Source organism: Neodiprion pinetum, chromosome 6, assembly GCF_021155775.2.
Source record: "Neodiprion pinetum isolate iyNeoPine1 chromosome 6, iyNeoPine1.2, whole genome shotgun sequence".
NCBI classification, from domain to species: Eukaryota; Metazoa; Arthropoda; class Insecta; order Hymenoptera; family Diprionidae; genus Neodiprion; species Neodiprion pinetum.
Genome location: NC_060237.1, coordinates 17,841,764 through 17,859,393, shown reverse-complemented (window position 1 = coordinate 17,859,393; position 17,630 = coordinate 17,841,764). Strand labels below are relative to the sequence as shown.

At 39.2% G+C, this 17,630-nt stretch overlaps 1 protein-coding gene across 4 annotated transcripts in view; it reads right to left on the bottom strand.

The window, feature by feature from the left end:
* Positions 1-300: 300 nt before the first annotated feature.
* The window catches only part of DAAM (disheveled-associated activator of morphogenesis-like protein), a 58,715-nt gene continuing 41,385 nt past the window's right edge, over positions 301-17,630 (bottom strand). For all 4 annotated transcript variants that reach the window (XM_046631491.2, XM_046631492.2, XM_046631490.2 and 1 more), the window contains exons 2-11: positions 16,426-16,533; positions 6,342-6,650; positions 6,052-6,276; positions 5,365-5,962; positions 5,009-5,283; positions 3,905-4,710; positions 2,753-3,189; positions 2,464-2,591; positions 2,126-2,296; positions 301-1,817 (exon numbers count right to left, since the gene is read on the bottom strand). In XM_046631491.2, coding sequence (XP_046487447.1) covers positions 1,551-1,817; positions 2,126-2,296; positions 2,464-2,591; positions 2,753-3,189; positions 3,905-4,710; positions 5,009-5,283; positions 5,365-5,962; positions 6,052-6,276; positions 6,342-6,650; positions 16,426-16,467 — 3,258 coding nt within the window. In that variant the 5' untranslated portion in view covers positions 16,468-16,533 and the 3' untranslated portion in view covers positions 301-1,550. The remainder of the gene's footprint in view (positions 1,818-2,125; positions 2,297-2,463; positions 2,592-2,752; positions 3,190-3,904; positions 4,711-5,008; positions 5,284-5,364; positions 5,963-6,051; positions 6,277-6,341; positions 6,651-16,425; positions 16,534-17,630) is intronic.

Genomic DNA, 17,630 nt, shown 5'->3' with positions numbered 1-17,630 from the left:
CCAAGAAACCCGGTTACTGGACACTCCGATTCGCTCTCAATTTTTTTATTTCCAAGCCATTGAAACTCCTATTTAAGAATTTATTTGCAGATTATAACACAACTTTAGAACTTTAATATGATTAATTACGTATAAAAGTATACTAAATATCGAGGGAAATTTTATTTGAAATGGAATATTCAATCCCGATAAACTGAAACACGTCGAGAGTTTTACGATGAAGAAGGTAAAATCATTTCACGCATTGATACGCCGACGCACGTAACTTTGTATTTTTTATTTTATTTTTATTTCGTTTCCTCATATATATTAATACATATTGATATTAATATTATACGGTAAATATATTAATCGGACATTATGTTTAATCTTTTATCATAATAATTAGAAGAGTAATAATAACGGTAATAATAAGACATTGATACTAAATATTTACAAAAGTACAAAAGCTTAGAAAACATTGATCCTTATACATTGATCGTTACATTTATTTATTTAATTGATTTCGTTTTTTCAATCCTTCTTTTCTACACATTGAAATCTACGTATTTCCTCGTAATATTGAATCCATATTTCATGTAAGGCTGTTTTGTTTCACATGTTGATAAACTAATCTTACTATGGTCTTGTTTTATTTTCGTTTCAGAAACTATAAATTCCGACTATGATCCTTAGTTTCAAAGTGCAGTTACAAAAACTGCGTAGGCCTTAAAATGATCCTATGACCGGAGGAAAATAAACTCTACACGTTTGATACTTACGGGATAGGTATTTTGTAGATGATTCAAAAACGGGGAAAACGAGCGGGTTAATCAAAAAACCTACCTCTATCGATTGGTCCGATTATAGTACGTGTACATCAATATAATCTGTATCTTAAATATTTTGATCTTGAACTATTTACTTAATATTATTCATTTTTAGAAATTATATGACTGTTTTTCTTATTCCGCCTCATTTTAAATATCTCTTTAATTTTTGTTTGCTTTGATTTGATCTTCTCTCTCCATTCAATGAAAAGTTGACAACGTTTTAACGCGAGAAAAAAAAAAATAGCTATAATCTGCATAATGACTATTTACAACGCAAAATATCACGCATGCTGTCTTTTCTACTAAAAAACCACTCATTTCTTTCCTTCGAAACAGAATCTTCACCCAATCGAGTATTGGGTTCGATTGAATGATTACCGAGGTATCTTGACGACATTTTTCATAACTTACTTATTGAGCTTGACAATGTTTTTCCGGAAAACCTTTATCGTGATAAGTGTATTCCATACTGAAATAAATATTTAACTCTCTGTCTTGGCACTCGAATAATTTTTTCCAGTCTTTCGCATATAAATCTAAATTCGAAAGAATCGCAGACACGGAAGTTCAGGACGACCGAAAATTCTTATCTACACGCATCTACCGAATTAATAACTTCGAGCAGGGACTATGAGCAAAAAGAGATTCGTAAAAATCGTGGCAATTGAAAAAAAAAAAAAAGATTATATCACAAGTGTGAAGATATCTGCAACTGAATACTGCGTCCTATTCAAACGACTAATGCCGTTCCCTGGAATCTTCCCTGTGTGCGCTGTGCCTTCGGGATTCTTGACCACTGGGTGTCACTGGTCTGCGCTTCGACCTCTTGAACTTAGCGATGTCCTCACCGAAAACATCACCGGTGCGTAGAGCTGATATCAAGTCATCAAACTCGCCCTTGTTGTCACCTTGATTATTTCCATTACTCTGAGTCTTATTTCCCAGCGAGATACTGTTCAGGATACCCTCTCGAGAATTTTTCCTCTCCATCGTCCGTTTTCTTAACTGTTCAAAACAAATTTCTTATTATTACGTGGGTTAGTTGGGTGAAACTTTCATTTATCAAGGTATAAAGGCTTTTGGTCGGAAAAGTGACGAGATCTCGTGACTTGAATCAGATCACACGATGAATTTTAATCCCTGAAAAACTCAAGTGGCTTGGTTAAAAAACGGCAACGTCTTTTAACGTGCACACCAATCACAGATATTTTATTTTCAATCAAACGAAGAGTATTGCGGATAGCTTCTATTTTGAATCGAATAACAGATTTTAGAAGTTGAATTAAAAAGTGAAAAAATTCTATTCCGCATACCTCTTGCTCCTGCTTTGCTCTGCGCTCTTCTTCTTCGACCTTCCTCCTCATATTTTCCACGTCTTGTCTTGCCTCAGCTAAAGCTTGGAGGAAATTTTCGAAAATACCAAAAAATTCGTCAGGCTGTACGCCAGCCGAATCTTCGCCAAACAATCGCACTGCTCTATCAAACTGTAAAGCCGAATAATTTTATCACTACTGAAGGTATTCAAATATGTCAATATTTTGTGCATTCAACGTTATTTGTAATCTGAGTCACAAATAAAATCGATGACAAGCCATAAGAAGAGGGTGAAAATAAATTAAAAACTGATTTGAAAGAACGTAAAAATAATCACCCTAGTTTTCATATCTTGGAACAGATCTTCAGCTTCCGCTAGTCTGCACGTAGCTTGTGCCTGAAATTCCCTCATTGCTGGGAGGAACATGTCGCCTTGGAGTACTTGGGATTGTCCCCTGTGGAATTCTGAAAAGCAAAAGACATTCACGTCTACAAGAAACTGGTAAAACACTACTCTGAACTATGCGTGAAATCATGTAAATTTTCAGATTACTGTAACATTTTCCGAACGCAATTAATAATGCAAGAAGCGTGAGTGAGTACTGTTTCCAAGGTTTCAAGCCTACCGATTTCCCGTTGCACGTCAGACAATCCGTTTTTCAAATTCGCAACCTCTTTTTGCAGGTCAGCCATGCTAACTCTGGCGGCGGTTCTGACGTGCGGCATGTCTTCCTCAATGTCAAGAACCTCTCTGAACCTCGACTCCAGCATTTGGACCAGGTAGTGAAGAAGCGTGGTGCCCTTTGCGCACGACGATTTAGTATCCACCAATCGATTGAGAGACGCCAATCTAAACCCGGCCGCATTGCCACGGGCGTTACCTCGATTCACGTAATTTCCGAGAGCCAAAACTAACTCCAAAAGTTTCCTCAATCTCCTTGAACGCGCCACTTGACGGCTTGCTTCCAGAACCGATCGCATTCGCGGCGTCAGCTCGGCGATACTGGCAGCAAATTTTTTCTTGTAGTGCAAAGACCTTAACCTCTGCTCGTAATGAGGTACTCTGGAATAAGTGTCAAAAGGAAGAATTAAGTACGTTTTATGATGAACTTGCATACTTAATGTTAATGCTGATCCTCTTAAAATTGGAATGGAACTGTTGGGATTAAAAATGACCGATTAAACATGGTGGAGAATGGTACAAAATACTGGTAAGAAGAGGTCACCGACTATTAAATATTTTTGACATACAATGGGATCGAAATAAAGAGACCCATGTCTCGGTGATTCACTGAATGGGCATTTTTTAACGGGGAAAAAATGTTGAAAATTTGTTTTAGATACCCTTTGAAAAATGGTCTAATTTGCTACGAATCTTACTAAAACGTGCTGGTACATTTTTTTCAACTAACAATGGACTCATAGGCTATGAAATTTTTGTTTCATACTTGATCTTGTTCAAATTTAAAATTGCAGTTAAATATAAACGAGTATTCAGGATTTACTTTCCCCTGACAAGTGTCCATTCAGTAAAATGCCATGTCATGGGTCTTTTAATTGTGGCTCAAGATTGGGTACATTTTTTTTTTTGAATGAAATCGGCTCATCTTTGCGCACTATATCCCTTTGTGAGAGTTCTTTGGATAGCTGATTTTAGATCATGCAATAAGTATGACCATGTAATTCATGAATTCCACTCTTATTTATGTGCCTGCGGATGAGCTATTTTACTTAAAAAGGGACACACGAAGTGTTAAATGCAACACGCCGCGACTCACTTGGATATTTGATACAAGAAGCAATCCGCCCTGCTTTGGAGGTCCTTCTGATGAAGGTCGAGTAACGCTGACTCCTCGGAGGATGGTATGTACTTGAGGAGTTGTTCAACCATGTCTATGTGAAGTATATTCTGTTGATCCATGGACAAAATGGCCCTGGTGATGTCGTTGTCGGACATTTTGAGCTTGGACAGAAGAATAGTGCAGTTTTGGGCCCTCCTCGAGTCGATGACAGACATGGTCTTCTTGTTTTTACCCAAGTTCCGGAGGTCCTCTATCGAGCCTTCAGTCGGTACGCCATTCTTCTGATAGGCGCAAAATATCTTGTCGATGGACTCGAGGTCCATTACGTTGTAGAGCTTCGTGTCGTCCAATTCGGACCAAATCGTGCCCTGAAGCTTCTGCTCGGGTATTTTTGACCAGTTGAAAGATTTGAGCGGATTTCCGGGCTGCGGCACATTTTTGACAATCTCAACTTTCATGGGCGGTGGAGCAGCCGGCATCAAAGAGGGGGGAGGTGGCGGGGCCAGTGGAGGTGGCGGTGGGGGTGGCGGCATTGGTTTGGCCTCGACCTCCGCGACCTCGTCCTCGACGATCTTTATCGTAGCCTTGGCATCATCCGGAAGACTCCCCGAAGCAACGAGCTGTTCCAGTCGCTTTCTCTCCGACTTTTCATTGTTTATCTGCCGCGAAAGGGTCTCCATGTTGTCCTGGAGCTCGGATATTCGTTGTTTCGTCTCTATGTGCAACGACGTCTCCTTCTCAAGCCGTTCCTTTATCCTCGATAGACTGGCCTCCATGTCTTCCTGCGAAAGTTGTGATTACGGGACATCAAAATTGACAATTCCTCAAGTAACACAAATTCAATTTTTGACTTATTTCAGCAGAAAATGAAGTCAACTAAACAGAAACTCATGAAAAGATCGCGTTTGAAGCCTTTAGTAGACAACATATCAACCAGACATTCACGAATGTCTGCCAGGTTGTCAATTCGAGAAGTCGACTGCACATTGACTTAATATCATTAAAAAATAGTGTGCCACCTAGGTCTTGACTTCGACCAGTTTTTTCAGTTTGTTTTTTTTTTTAATATGGTATACTCACTTTTTCCTGCGTCCTAAGGTCCAGTTCCTGTTCCTTCTTGGCCAGCCGGGATGACATGTCCGAGTTTTCTTTTTCCAGTTCTTCGGCCTTCTTCTTGGCCGCTACAAGCTCTTCCTCCTTCGCAAGAAGATGGACAATTTCCTTAACGTTTATCTCGATTGGAGCAACATCTGGATTTTTTGTCGGTGGAGTTCCGGTACCTTCCGACTGAAGGACGATCTGCTGAACGATCCGGTCAAAGAGGAGCCAGTGTTGAGGGTGCGAGCCGTAGTCAACTGTTAGAAATAATTAGGGAAGGGTTAATCACGCCGACGGAAGCATTTCCAGAAGCGCTGACTAGAGAATTTCATACATACGAGGCAGTAGAAGACAATGCTCCAACAGACTCAAAAGATGAGGATACGCTGCAGTATGACTGAGCTTTCTTCTCAACAAATCGAACATAGCTGTAGCGCTCTTCGTGTCGACGTGTTCCTTCTCGAATTTCCGGGCCAATTCCTTCTCATCTTCATTTCTGACCATCTCGAAGAAGTCCAAGTGCCTGTCCAGCGTCTCGTTCTCATATTTTCTCAGCTTCTCGATGATGGGTTGAATACCGAGCATCAGCAGTTCGTACCTCAAGTGAAGTCTGAACTCTAGGGTGACTTGTCCGGGGCCGTAATTCAGCACCGCGTTTATAAACGACATTATCGCCGTCTTCAGAGACAGGTTATCCTTGTATATACCGAAATTCTTGTCCAGATCGTTCACTATGCTCTGAAACCTTGTTCTCTCAGAGTGATATTGCTGGAAGTGTAACATCGCTTCGAGGACCTTCCGGTGACCGCCGGGTACGAGGCAAACAGCACCGAGTATTTCCAAAACCGATATTTTCGTCTTAATATTTTCCGTAGCGAGGGACTGTGATATCGTATTTATGGCTGTTGGATGAGCCAGCACGTGAGCTCTGCCGTTCTGTAAGAGGGCAAGGATTTCCAGAATAAAGGCTCGTCAAGTCCAGTGATCGGTCACTCATTTTCTCTGTTAATGCAAGATGTACCTACCGAATTGTTCATAAGAGCTTTCAAGCAGCCAATAACACTCGTGTGGAGGTTGCTGTTCGTCGCGTCCGTGTCCATTGTCCCTAAAACCTGAAGAAGCGCGGTAAGACCATCGAGCTCTATAAACCTCAAAACGAAGCTATGCGGCTGGGTCCGAAGGGCCGTCTTCAGGGCTTCGACCTGCCGCATTTGGTTTGAAATTTCCTCGCCTTCTTCGGGAAACGGGGTCTGTTAAAGGCAGAAATTTGGGATTAGGATCATCCTGGGCGGCGGTGAAGAATCGGAGAACTTACACTAGCGATAGTTTTGACCCTGTTGATGTAGTCCTCGGGATCACCACTCAAGTCTGTTGTTCTCAGTCCGCCATTGTCCAGGGTGCCATTACCCTTTCGGGAGCAGTAAATCTGCCATTTTTTATTAGCCGGTAGAGCCAAGACCGCTTGTCTGTTCGTTTGTGTAAGATCCAACTCCTCCACCAGCTCTAGGAACATTTTATTCAGCTCCTCCTCCGCGGGCATTGGCAGCGTCGGGGTCATCGCTTGCAACGTTAACGTACCCGTGTGCTCCACTACGCAATAGGTTATCTCCGGCGGTTCGTCATCCTGAGAACAGGTGCAATAAACTTGGAAGAAACTGCGTTAGGTGCAAAACGCAAAATTTTATCGAGTACAGTTTGTACAGGGTACACAGTTCAATATCATTGTCGATAATAGAGTTAACCATTACTCAGTTGACTGATTAATAAAACAATATACATGGAGAGTCTGCAGGAAAAAACGCGGCGATTGTATCTGTGCCACGATCTGTTAAACTTCAGTGGCAACTGTCTTTTCAAAAATGAATGAAGAACTCGATTTGAACCCGTTTTCCGATTACCACTCCATACTCAAGGTATTGCGACATGCCAAGGAGATAATATTTCATCAGCGAATCGCCGCAGCAACAGCTAGTCGCGTCTTCGTTCCAACTTTCATTATTATCACGAATAGTTTAACCTCGATTAGTTAGCATCGATGTTGGACCAAAACTACAAGTTGATGCTCACACTGAGATTCCTCGATGATAAATTTGTGAAGAGTGAACAAAACCTAGGTACTTGTTCCACGGTACGAAATGGTGAAGTTGTTGATTAAATATTGCACCGATACAATCGCTGATTAATCAAACTCGTATTGATCAAGCTTGATCGATCGAAACTTCACGCTCAACACGGGTACAGTGACCAAGAATAGGCACACAGAGATGTTTCTAAGGCGTATCTAACTCCAAGGTCATGAACCGGCAAGCTCTTCACTGAATTCCAGAATCGGTAGGCTGTTACTTGCAGTAACAGTCTCCCATAGTAAAGAAGATGCCGCCGCAGATGATCTCGGCAGTCGGATATAGGCAATGCGCGGGAATAAGGCAATAACCACTACAAAGGTCAGGCGACCGGCTCGCATGCTGCTGCAAGATTCCTAAGGTTCTTTCACACGTGACTAGGAAAGTCCCCCGTCCACATGCACGAGCTGCCTTCATGTACACGTGCACGTTTATATCCATCGTTCATCGCTCCACTGATCACCGGACTCCGCAGGTCTGCGAAGATGGACCGCGACGGAAGAAGCCTCGAGCAGAAATTCTACAACGAAGATTACCTGCAACGTCGGCAACATTTCTATACCTGCACTTCACGACGTTACCTCCAATGAAATACTATTCTTCCAATCGCAGGTGTATTGTATGGGATATTCCGTATCGTGGTGGTGCTTCTGACGGTAGGACCCACCGTCTTCGAAGTTTTCTTTCCAATTATCTGCAATATCTAGTGTAAAATGTTTCCCGGCAAACTAGAGGTGACAACTTTTTCCGTTTTCCTAGCAATATCAATTAGAAATTATCAAATTCGACGTAAAGGTCATCTTGAAATTTGATTATTTGAAATTTTGATTTACACCTATCTAAATCGTCAAAGCAATTTACACAGATCAGATGGTAGAACAATTTGACAATCTTTTCGAAACACTATATAATATCATTCCAACTGAAAGAAAGAAATAAAGATAGTAATTTTTGGTAGATGAAAAACGAGTTCACATGGAATCCCCCATATATGCATATACAAACACTGTTTCTGATCACCGAGGTGGTTACACGTGAGTGCGAGCAAATGCCTAGCCTGCAATTTGCGAGAGTCTGGTAGCTGATATCGGAACGTGGCAGTGGAGGCTGCCCGAACGCTGCTGAAAGCTTTTAAATATCAATAGTGTATGCAGTCAGGTTATCGAGAGGTATAGGCACCTGCCAATATCCATTGTAAGAGAACGTGTGAATGTTGCGTTTTATAAAAAGAAGAAGTGAAAAGATTGGAAATAGAAATAAAAAACCTCCTTCACCGCGGAGACTGCAGATATTGTATAATCTGTAGACGCCGCGCTTTTAGCTTAAGAGAATCAGAACCGGGCGTGAGCTGAAAGAAATAAGGAGTGTGTGGAAGTACATTGTGGGCTAGTTGCCAATTTTTAAGGAAAAAAAAAATATCGCTTCTGTTCGATACCTTCATCATCGTTTCGAAAAAACTTGTATTAAATAATCTACAAGATTCTAACAAATCTTATGAAAAGTCTTCAGCCGGACTCTGTAGATTTCATCATTCGGAAGAGTTCCTCAAATTTTGCCACGGTTCATCAAATTTCACGTAGTCCCCTCAGATTTTTTTTAGTGCCATTGTCAATTACTGAGATTCACAGTATTTGACAATAACGTCATGCATGCAGGAATCGCGACAAAGCTAATCAGCTAAATTTTTGTGCAGATGGTATTACCATCATGACGTTGACTGACGGCAAAATTGCTAAAATTTCGCAAATTGTCCATTTTCAGCTTTTATCCCCGAATCTGCATAGTTCAATAGCAGCACACAATTGTCTATGCATTTCTGAATTGGTTTCTCCGATTGTTGCGATAAAAATTCCGACATTCCCGCCTACAGCGAACACCTTGTACATAATTTGCTCGTGTCGTTACCATTTTCACAAAACCTTTGTTATAGATTAGCATGTGGCTCGTGCTGAAATGCATGCTGTGGTCTCGTTCGCGGTCGGAGAGTCAAGGACCCCGGACTAACGCATAATAGGCAGGTGGAATCTCGGACGAAGTTACAAACAGCAAACTCGACGCGTCCGTGACATTGCAAGGCCCCACGATGCGCGGCTGCGGAATGAATATTGCATCGCCAAATATCTGAACTGAATTATTTATCATCCGAACGATTTTTCAGGAAAGACAAGTACGGACACACCAGACATTTCACCAGCGTATAACACGTAATAAATCGTTTAGTTATTCTTGACACTTTCCATGGGAAAGAATCATGCACGTAATACCGACGGGTGGCATACTTAAATTACGAGACATGAATCCGCACAACGTTTATAAGCATTAATCGTTTCTGGTAAATATCATGGGAAGGGTGTATCAAAAAGTGTTAACCCTAGAACGCGCGTATCTTTTTTTACCTTCTAAGGCAAGAGCGGGGTAGTTAACAACTCCACGCTTTTCTCGTTCGTAAAATCCTTCTAAAAGCAATAATGGAACTCGTCAGTAAATCGATCTTTGAGTTTTTGAATAAGAAAACGAATGGTGTAGACCAAATCCAATTTTGTTGAAGTTTGGTTAGTGAAAAATTCAACAAACTACCAAAATGTGCTAAAAAGCGGCAAGAACGTCATTTTTCAAAGAAAATCTTATATATTTTTTTTTTTTTGTAAAAAACCAACTTCCAAATTTCTAACGCGATTCTGAGAAGGATTCATCAGACTATTAGGAAAAAATTACTGTTCAAATGTCCCGTTGAAAGAACATATTTATTTCGCGATATAAATATTAGAAAAATACGGAATACGGAAATACGAAAAAAATCAGTAAAAATGTAACAAACAAAAAGTATCGGTAAGGAGTTTTTGTATGTATTCAAGTTCTTTCGTTTAAAGAATAGTATATATATCGTTATTAATAATAAATTGAGGAAGGAATCGTATAACTCATTCGACTGCAGTAGCGCAAAGGCAACAATGCACCGTTCGGTGTTTCTCGCAGACGACTAAGACATTTCTTAGATACATTTTCCGCGTAAAAAGATAAACTAGCGCACACTTTTTACAAAGCATTCGAGTTCACAGAGAAAATAGCTTTGGTATGTGAAGTATATAGCTTTAGATAGTTTATCTGACTACAGATACTTGAATTATGTAATAGCAAGTTAAATATTTTGATTCGAATAAAAAAGTAAAATTCACTCAACCCAGCCGATAATGTCAATTTTTAGCTTCAAAGCGCAGTTTGGAAGAAGGCTGAGGTAGTTTAAACTACCCCGTACATGCGTTCTAGGGTTAATTTCGGAGAAAACACAGAACACGGAGAAAATATAGGCTTACAAATTTCATCGAATGTCAAGATCAAATATATCCAAGCGATACTTATTTCATTGTTTATACACACGAGGAAAAAAAAACAAAAGATTTCAACCAATTCATTTTGCATTCTTTGGCATATTTCAAAATATTGTATGAATATTTTAATAGGCTCAAGTCCAATTAGTTTGAGTGCTTGGAAATCACCTCATGTTTCGTCCCTACAGTTTTGTGACAAAACTTTCCGTATAATATTGCTTCACCGGAAATAGACTTGAAAGAACAATGATGAGCCGATTCAACCTTTTTTGTTTCAACTCCGCTGCGGTTGAAATTTTGATTTAGTATTTCAAAAAGTACGAGGAAGAAAAAAAGTCAAATCGTTCGATGTAAAGCTAGTAAGGTTTTCTCAAACTTACAATATGGATATCGTTTACCAGAAAAATATTCGCGTATGATCGTTTTTATTCCAGATCAAAACGGGAATGTAAATCTCTTATACAATAACTAACCGGTAGTCTACTGGTAGTTGAAGGTACATGTAATACGTAAAATGTAATATTCGCAAGTATAGTCAATTCGTGTATCCACTCCATTCACTTTCATTTCTGATACAATTATTAAGGAGACATATCACGACGTGTGGTAACGATTCTCAGGAAAATGTAGGTTTTGTACAATACCCAGCGTGCATTTTAGTACGGAGGTTATACAATCACAGTTTCTGATCTCGGTATGGTAACGGATACTAACATTACAGTTTTCCACACGGTCCAAACATAGAATATCATGTGGGAAAAATCCTTAGACGCGTACGTTACAGTAAAGAATGCAGGAAATTCCGTCTAGTGTTCCTCTTCTTCGGCTGAATTTTCATGACCGTTGTGGCACAGCACGTGTACGGTACAGCGAACTGATTGCATACCATTAGTTCGCAATATATCGCAAATTAGTTCGTTGTGAATAGCAATAACCGAAGGGATTATCGCCAACAGATTTCACAGCAACTGGGTTGAATATTTCATCAGTTTAGTGCTATTTGGAGTTGCAAAAATACGCGAAGAGTTTTTTCGTAACAAACTTCTCACGGTTTCGGCAATTTCCGGATATACCGTTACTTTAACGATATTTATTAGGAAAAAATTTTGTGAAAGCTAATATTTCTGTAATCGATAATATTATAAAACGGGTAGGCTAGTAATTAAAAATCTTAACTAACTAATTTCTAGGTTATAATATTAGATAATAAGATTGATATTCGATTTTCAGCGATTTAGATGTTCATTTCGAAATATCCCATAAGCGGCTTTATAGCCGATATCTGATGCAACAATTGTGTTGGAAAGTCATTTGCGATTAGACCACTCCTTGGTAATGCCAACTTGTAAGAAATGGCTGCTTGTACGATAAAGTCTCTAGAAAATAGACCCCGGTACACCAACCATCACGGCATCTGTCGCCCCTGGAATAGACAACCGAAATAGCACGTTTTTAGGTTGGCGATAGCTTGGGTAATGTAGGGATCCGCTAACTCGAGTGCGTGCAAAATGCGAGGCTACGGCGCGAATGAGCCTTATAGTCAGCAGATCCCTACATTACCGAAGCTAACGCCAATCTAAATTGAACGTGTCACTTCGGTTGCCCATTCTAGGGGCAACAGACACCACTGACGGTGGGTGTAACATATACATGTTATCAATGTTTTTTATTCACGTACCTCAAGTACACAATGTAAACATATGCATACTTTTCATACATTTATTTCAGAAAGTCGGTAAAAAAATTTCAGTCCGATACAAGAAAACTCACGCATTCTATTGAATATTTGAACGATGCTTAGTCAATGTTTCCCTGATGCCAATCTCATTCGAAATGCATTGAATATCGGCATTTTACGCGATCTTATGATGTGTGAGGTTTAAAAGTGATCTTCGAATGCCGCAAATTTTCTAGAAAAATTTTTTAAAACATTGCATCTTGTGGAAAAATAGATAATCTGTACGAGTATGAAATACTCGTTTTATTTACAAAAAAAACATGAGAGCTGTCATGGGACAGCCGGTACGAACGAAGTTCCTTACGCTATATTACTGCTCATTGAATAAATTAAGAACGTTTAATTGAAGAATAATTAAATGAAAAATCAAATATATGAAGGAATGGTAATAAAATCGTACGAATGTGTTTTTGAAAGATATAAAAAGAAAGAGAGGCAAAGTATAGACGTACGCTGTGAGAGAGCGCGCTGCGGCCCAAAGTATAGTTGTACGCTGTAGGAGAGAGAAAGAGGGGCGAAGTATAGTCGTGCGCTGTGAGTGAGAGAGACCGCTGCTGCCGTCTCCCACCCCAAGCGCTGAGACAGAGAGAGAGAGCGCGCGCACACGCTGGAATAGAGAGAGAGAGAGAGAGGGAGATCGCGCGCACTATAGCAAACGAGTACTATAGCCAAAAAGTGTCGGTTTTTTGGTGTCGTTTTTTTCCGCCTAGCCCCTACGGTGAACGAGCGATAAGGAACTTCGTTCCAAAAGAAACTGAAAAGAACAATAAAGTAATCATTTTGTAATTTCATGATCGGATCGCTTTCATTTTAGGTTATATTTCTATTTGTCATTGAATACGCATAAATGATGATAGCGAACGTTTCAGACTGATTTCATTACCCTTACAATCTCGGAGGACATGTCGTGCAATCCGATGTTTCATAAAATGTCGATTGAATACTATGAGAGTGTTTACTAATCGTGAATTGATCACTTTTATCGTTTGGACGCGTATCCGCCATGCTTTGACTTGTTTCGAAGAACCAATCAAACCGCAGCGCCGATAGTCTGGACTCTATTTTTCATATAAAAAAAAAAATCCCTATAGAAATTCTAGTTACATGCACCGGTGCGTCGCGCATTACCAGCAACGTGCGAATTTGGCTTCGGAATTCCTCCGCATGCGATTTTGCGGTGCGGCGCTCAAACTCTGTTTAAATATCTCCGTCACGAGTGATCGAAGGCGGACCTTCGTCAAATTTTAAGGACCGATTCGATTACGTGACTGCATACGGGAGAGGCGAACGAACGGACGACGATGTGAAAGCACGAGCTCATCACCGCGAGGCGAATTGGTGTGAAGGGATTAGCGCGTAGAACGCGACTCGCGTCGTGTATAATCCAGGCGTGAATTTACCCGGTTTTCTCTGTTTGCACACGTATTATTGCGGTGTTTTGTTTGCGTCTAGCAAACAAATTCAGAGATAGATAATCGGCACGTTCATTATAAGTGTACACAACGGTCGAAAAAGTAATTCGAATTATGGCGGTTTTCGTTTACTCAAATTTTTCAGCTACGGAATTTGAACTCGAAATCTTCTGTTAAATTCACACGCGTGCATTCTGGTTAACGTTAATAAATAAGGTTGAAAATTTTTGAAGAGATTAACTCCGAGTTGACGGAAATGAAATTCATGTTCGATTGATTTAGAATGGAAGTTGAACTCTGCCGTGATGTATGGAGAAAATTTGAATGATGAAGCTTGATATTCACAGAATGGATATTTTGACATTTTTTATTTTTGTATCAATATTTGCTCATTCTTGTTCACATTACGACAGATAATGTCTAACTATATTTTCATTTTGAATAAAGACTGTTTGACTTTGTTGCATTGATTTATAGTGAATTGTAGATTCAGCGTAATTCCATTTTTCTGGCACCACTGTGTATAACAATTTAAGCAGTGAAACTCGTATTGATTTATTACAATTATTTAGTAGAAATAACGAGCAATAAATTTCTGTGAGTTGGTCAAATTTTTAGTTTCAGATCAAATACAGAATCAGAGCATCACATTTATGGGCTGTTGAAGCAGTATTTTCTTCCGAAAATACCAAAAAATTAACCGAGCTGCATGTCAATTGTTAAACCTGATAGCTAATAAGAAAGACAAAATACTTTGATATTATATATATTCTTAGAGAATTTTCAGTATCTTCCAGAAAAGTTGAGTCGAAACGTAAGAAAGAAAAAAAAAAAAAAACAGTAAATTTTTTCACAATCTGCATTCGAAATTATTCCGACGTTGATGTTCCAAAAATCTTTGTAAGCTCCTCTGCCTGAGATGACTAAGAAAGCTTAAAATTCTTTTAAGTTTATCTTGAAGTTCAACAGATTATACGTATAAGATTTCCGATGAACGTCAATAAAAGTTCGAATGAATTTATTCGCCTGCTTTTGGAGTCATATGTCTGGAATCGTCGAATGGAGGAAAATCGCGACAGCTTGGCAAAAGTTAAAAATAGCGTGGAGATGACTAGATCGGCACAAAAAGCAAGCACATGTCGCAGAGCAATAAAGATGACACGTACAAAAAGCAAGAGAATTTAGCGATACTAATGTGCGTTCCTGGAGGCTTGCGACGTTTTTACAGTTACTTCATATTATAGTTTTATCAGATTACTTCCTCGTTCCTGCTTTCCGATCACTTAGTTTCTTGTCCAAAGCAGATGGACGACGGTAGTCGGCGAAGAAATTCTAACTGGGAAGTACCGCGTCTGTGTATAACATGCAGTAAAACCTGTTTTATGAGTATATTATTTATGTTGCGGGTGATAAAACGGGCGGCAAGAGGTGGAAGAAAATGTGTTTGAAAAAAAGAAATCTCTACCTCTACACTGGTATGCGATTGCACTGAATTATAAAATCTCGTAAAAAGATCAGTCTAAGATTAAGCGTTTTTTCACGATGCGACGACGCCGTAGTTTTGATAGGACCGTTTATTCTGTAACCAACCTTGACGTGATGCGGAGACGCGAACGCTTCAGAGAAAGTATACCTTGCGTTCTTTATTTGCTTCCTTTTTTGGTTTCACATATATCCGCAGCCCACTTTTGAACACACTGCACATATGCGGAGACCGAAGTTAAGCAGCTACAGAGGCTTGCGGTGTAACGTGAGATTTGAAATTCCACGAATTCCATTCAACTTTTTTATTTGCTTCGACGTTTGAATTTCCAACTTTTTAAACTCACAGAATTATGAGCCTGTCACATTTTAACGAGATTTCTATCGTCATCTGCTGAATTTTTTAGCATTTTACGTAATAGGATTCAATCGTGATTGTTTGAATATCAATCTTAAATTTCTCTAGTAAACTATATTGATGTTTACTAAATTTTGAGTTTTGGAATTAAAGGATTCTCTAAAATTATGTACATACAGATAAATACAGAGTGATTGCAGAGATTGCAAATTTACTCCGGGGTCAATAACGAACAAGGCGAATGTGAAGGACAGCAATAAATTTGCAAAAACTCCGAGATAAGGTTCGTTTTGAAATAGCAAACGATCTGAAATTCAAACATACCGTCTAGTTTTGTGTGAGATTTTTCCCATCAAATTTTTTACACAACATCAAAACGTATACAATTTCGCATGGTTTACTCGCAAAAGAAGAATATTAAAATAGAATGATCGAATTGAAAACAACAAATAAGACCTAACAATTAGAAACTAAGCTAAAAATAAGAATAAATTTCTTTGAAATTCAAGATCTTACAGCAGCATGCGCATCATATATTCTTATTCAAATCGACCATAAGACAATTTAACACCAAACGACGCAACAGGGATACATTGCATACAATTACTGCAGAGCCGGGGAGGTAATGTAAGCAATTTTAAATCATCGAGTGAATGAGTTTAATTCATCTATGCACAGGTTGATAATTATTCAACGAATCTGTAATACATGTAACATACATATACGCATCAACAATGGGCATTATGCTAATCACTTCTGCTCCAAATTGGTCAACAACGTTGTGTAATGACGAACGGAGCAACGCATTGCATTGCGGTTCACGGATATTGTCTTGGGAACGTATGATTTAAATTTATAATACACCCGGCAATGATTAAATCACGGTATGTATAATTCGGTTTGCGCTGAAGAGGCGTAATCAGGTTCTCGGTTATGGTTTGTTGGTTGGTAACTTACCTGCAGGCAACCGCAGAACGACTTTTTCACCCTCGACGGCATCGTCTGGCACCGACCCACGAACTCTTTCAGAGGCGCCGGTTTCTTCACCGGACAACTTGGAATTCTCTGGAAGATAAACCGAACGTTAAAAAGCGATAAATGGAGAAAAGAAACCAACATTTGACATTTGACTGATCGAGATTTTACTATGTTAACGGGTCTTTCGTGTTTTCAAAATCGAGATTCTGACTATCGAAATGAGATATGAAAATCCGCTCTTTATGAATCAAACCTCATCAAATTCAGCCCGAACAAACGAACTATTACGCTTGAAAATGTCGTTTTAAATAAAACGTTCAAAAAAATCCAAAACATTCGACTTCAAATTTGATACACCGTACTCTAGGATTTGACTCAATTCTGAAATATTGAATAGTTACTTTGAAATGACCTACAAATTTCAAGCAATTCGATATTAAAAGCTTCAAGTGTGCGTCTTTCTTTTTTTCTTTTTTTCATTCACCATATAATTTGTACTTTCAATAAAAAAAATTCCAGTCCTGTCCCTTGAATTTTCTCACACAATTGGGTGAAGATAAAATATTTTCGAAGGAACGAAGTTACAGTTTACGTTTGAAGATATATTTTCTTTATGAATTCTGACAAATTCATTACTTGACATGAATTCTCCAAATATCAGCGCAGGTTTTTACAGCTCCAAGTGCCACAAAATTTCTTGATTCTAGAACGCGTTCACGAATATTGCCTGTGCCTGTCGAAAGGCAAATCACCCAAGGTTTTCAGGATATAATTAGGCAAGTCTGCGTGACTAGGCTCTTGTCACAATTTCAGATGCATTTTAATTCGGGAATTGAGTTCTCTATAAGCGAACTGCCGAGAGGTAAAACGCCTTAACACGCGAGGTTTTATTGGATTTTGGCATGATACATAGATACAAGTAATGTAAATTCTTGTATAAACGCGTAATACTTTTCTAAACGGTGTCATCCGAGGTGACGCGGAATTTTTATCACCCATATAAAAGACTGTTACATAGTTTTACTTTCAAAATAACAAGTTCTGACCCCTGCGCGTGTTTCCCCGCCTCAAAAACCTTATTTACTACCTTGTTTTTAATAGGCAAGGACAGATTCCTTATTAATTTTATTATGAGATGGTCGTACGATTGGCTATTGGTCAAAATATTATATTCGTAAGCAAGG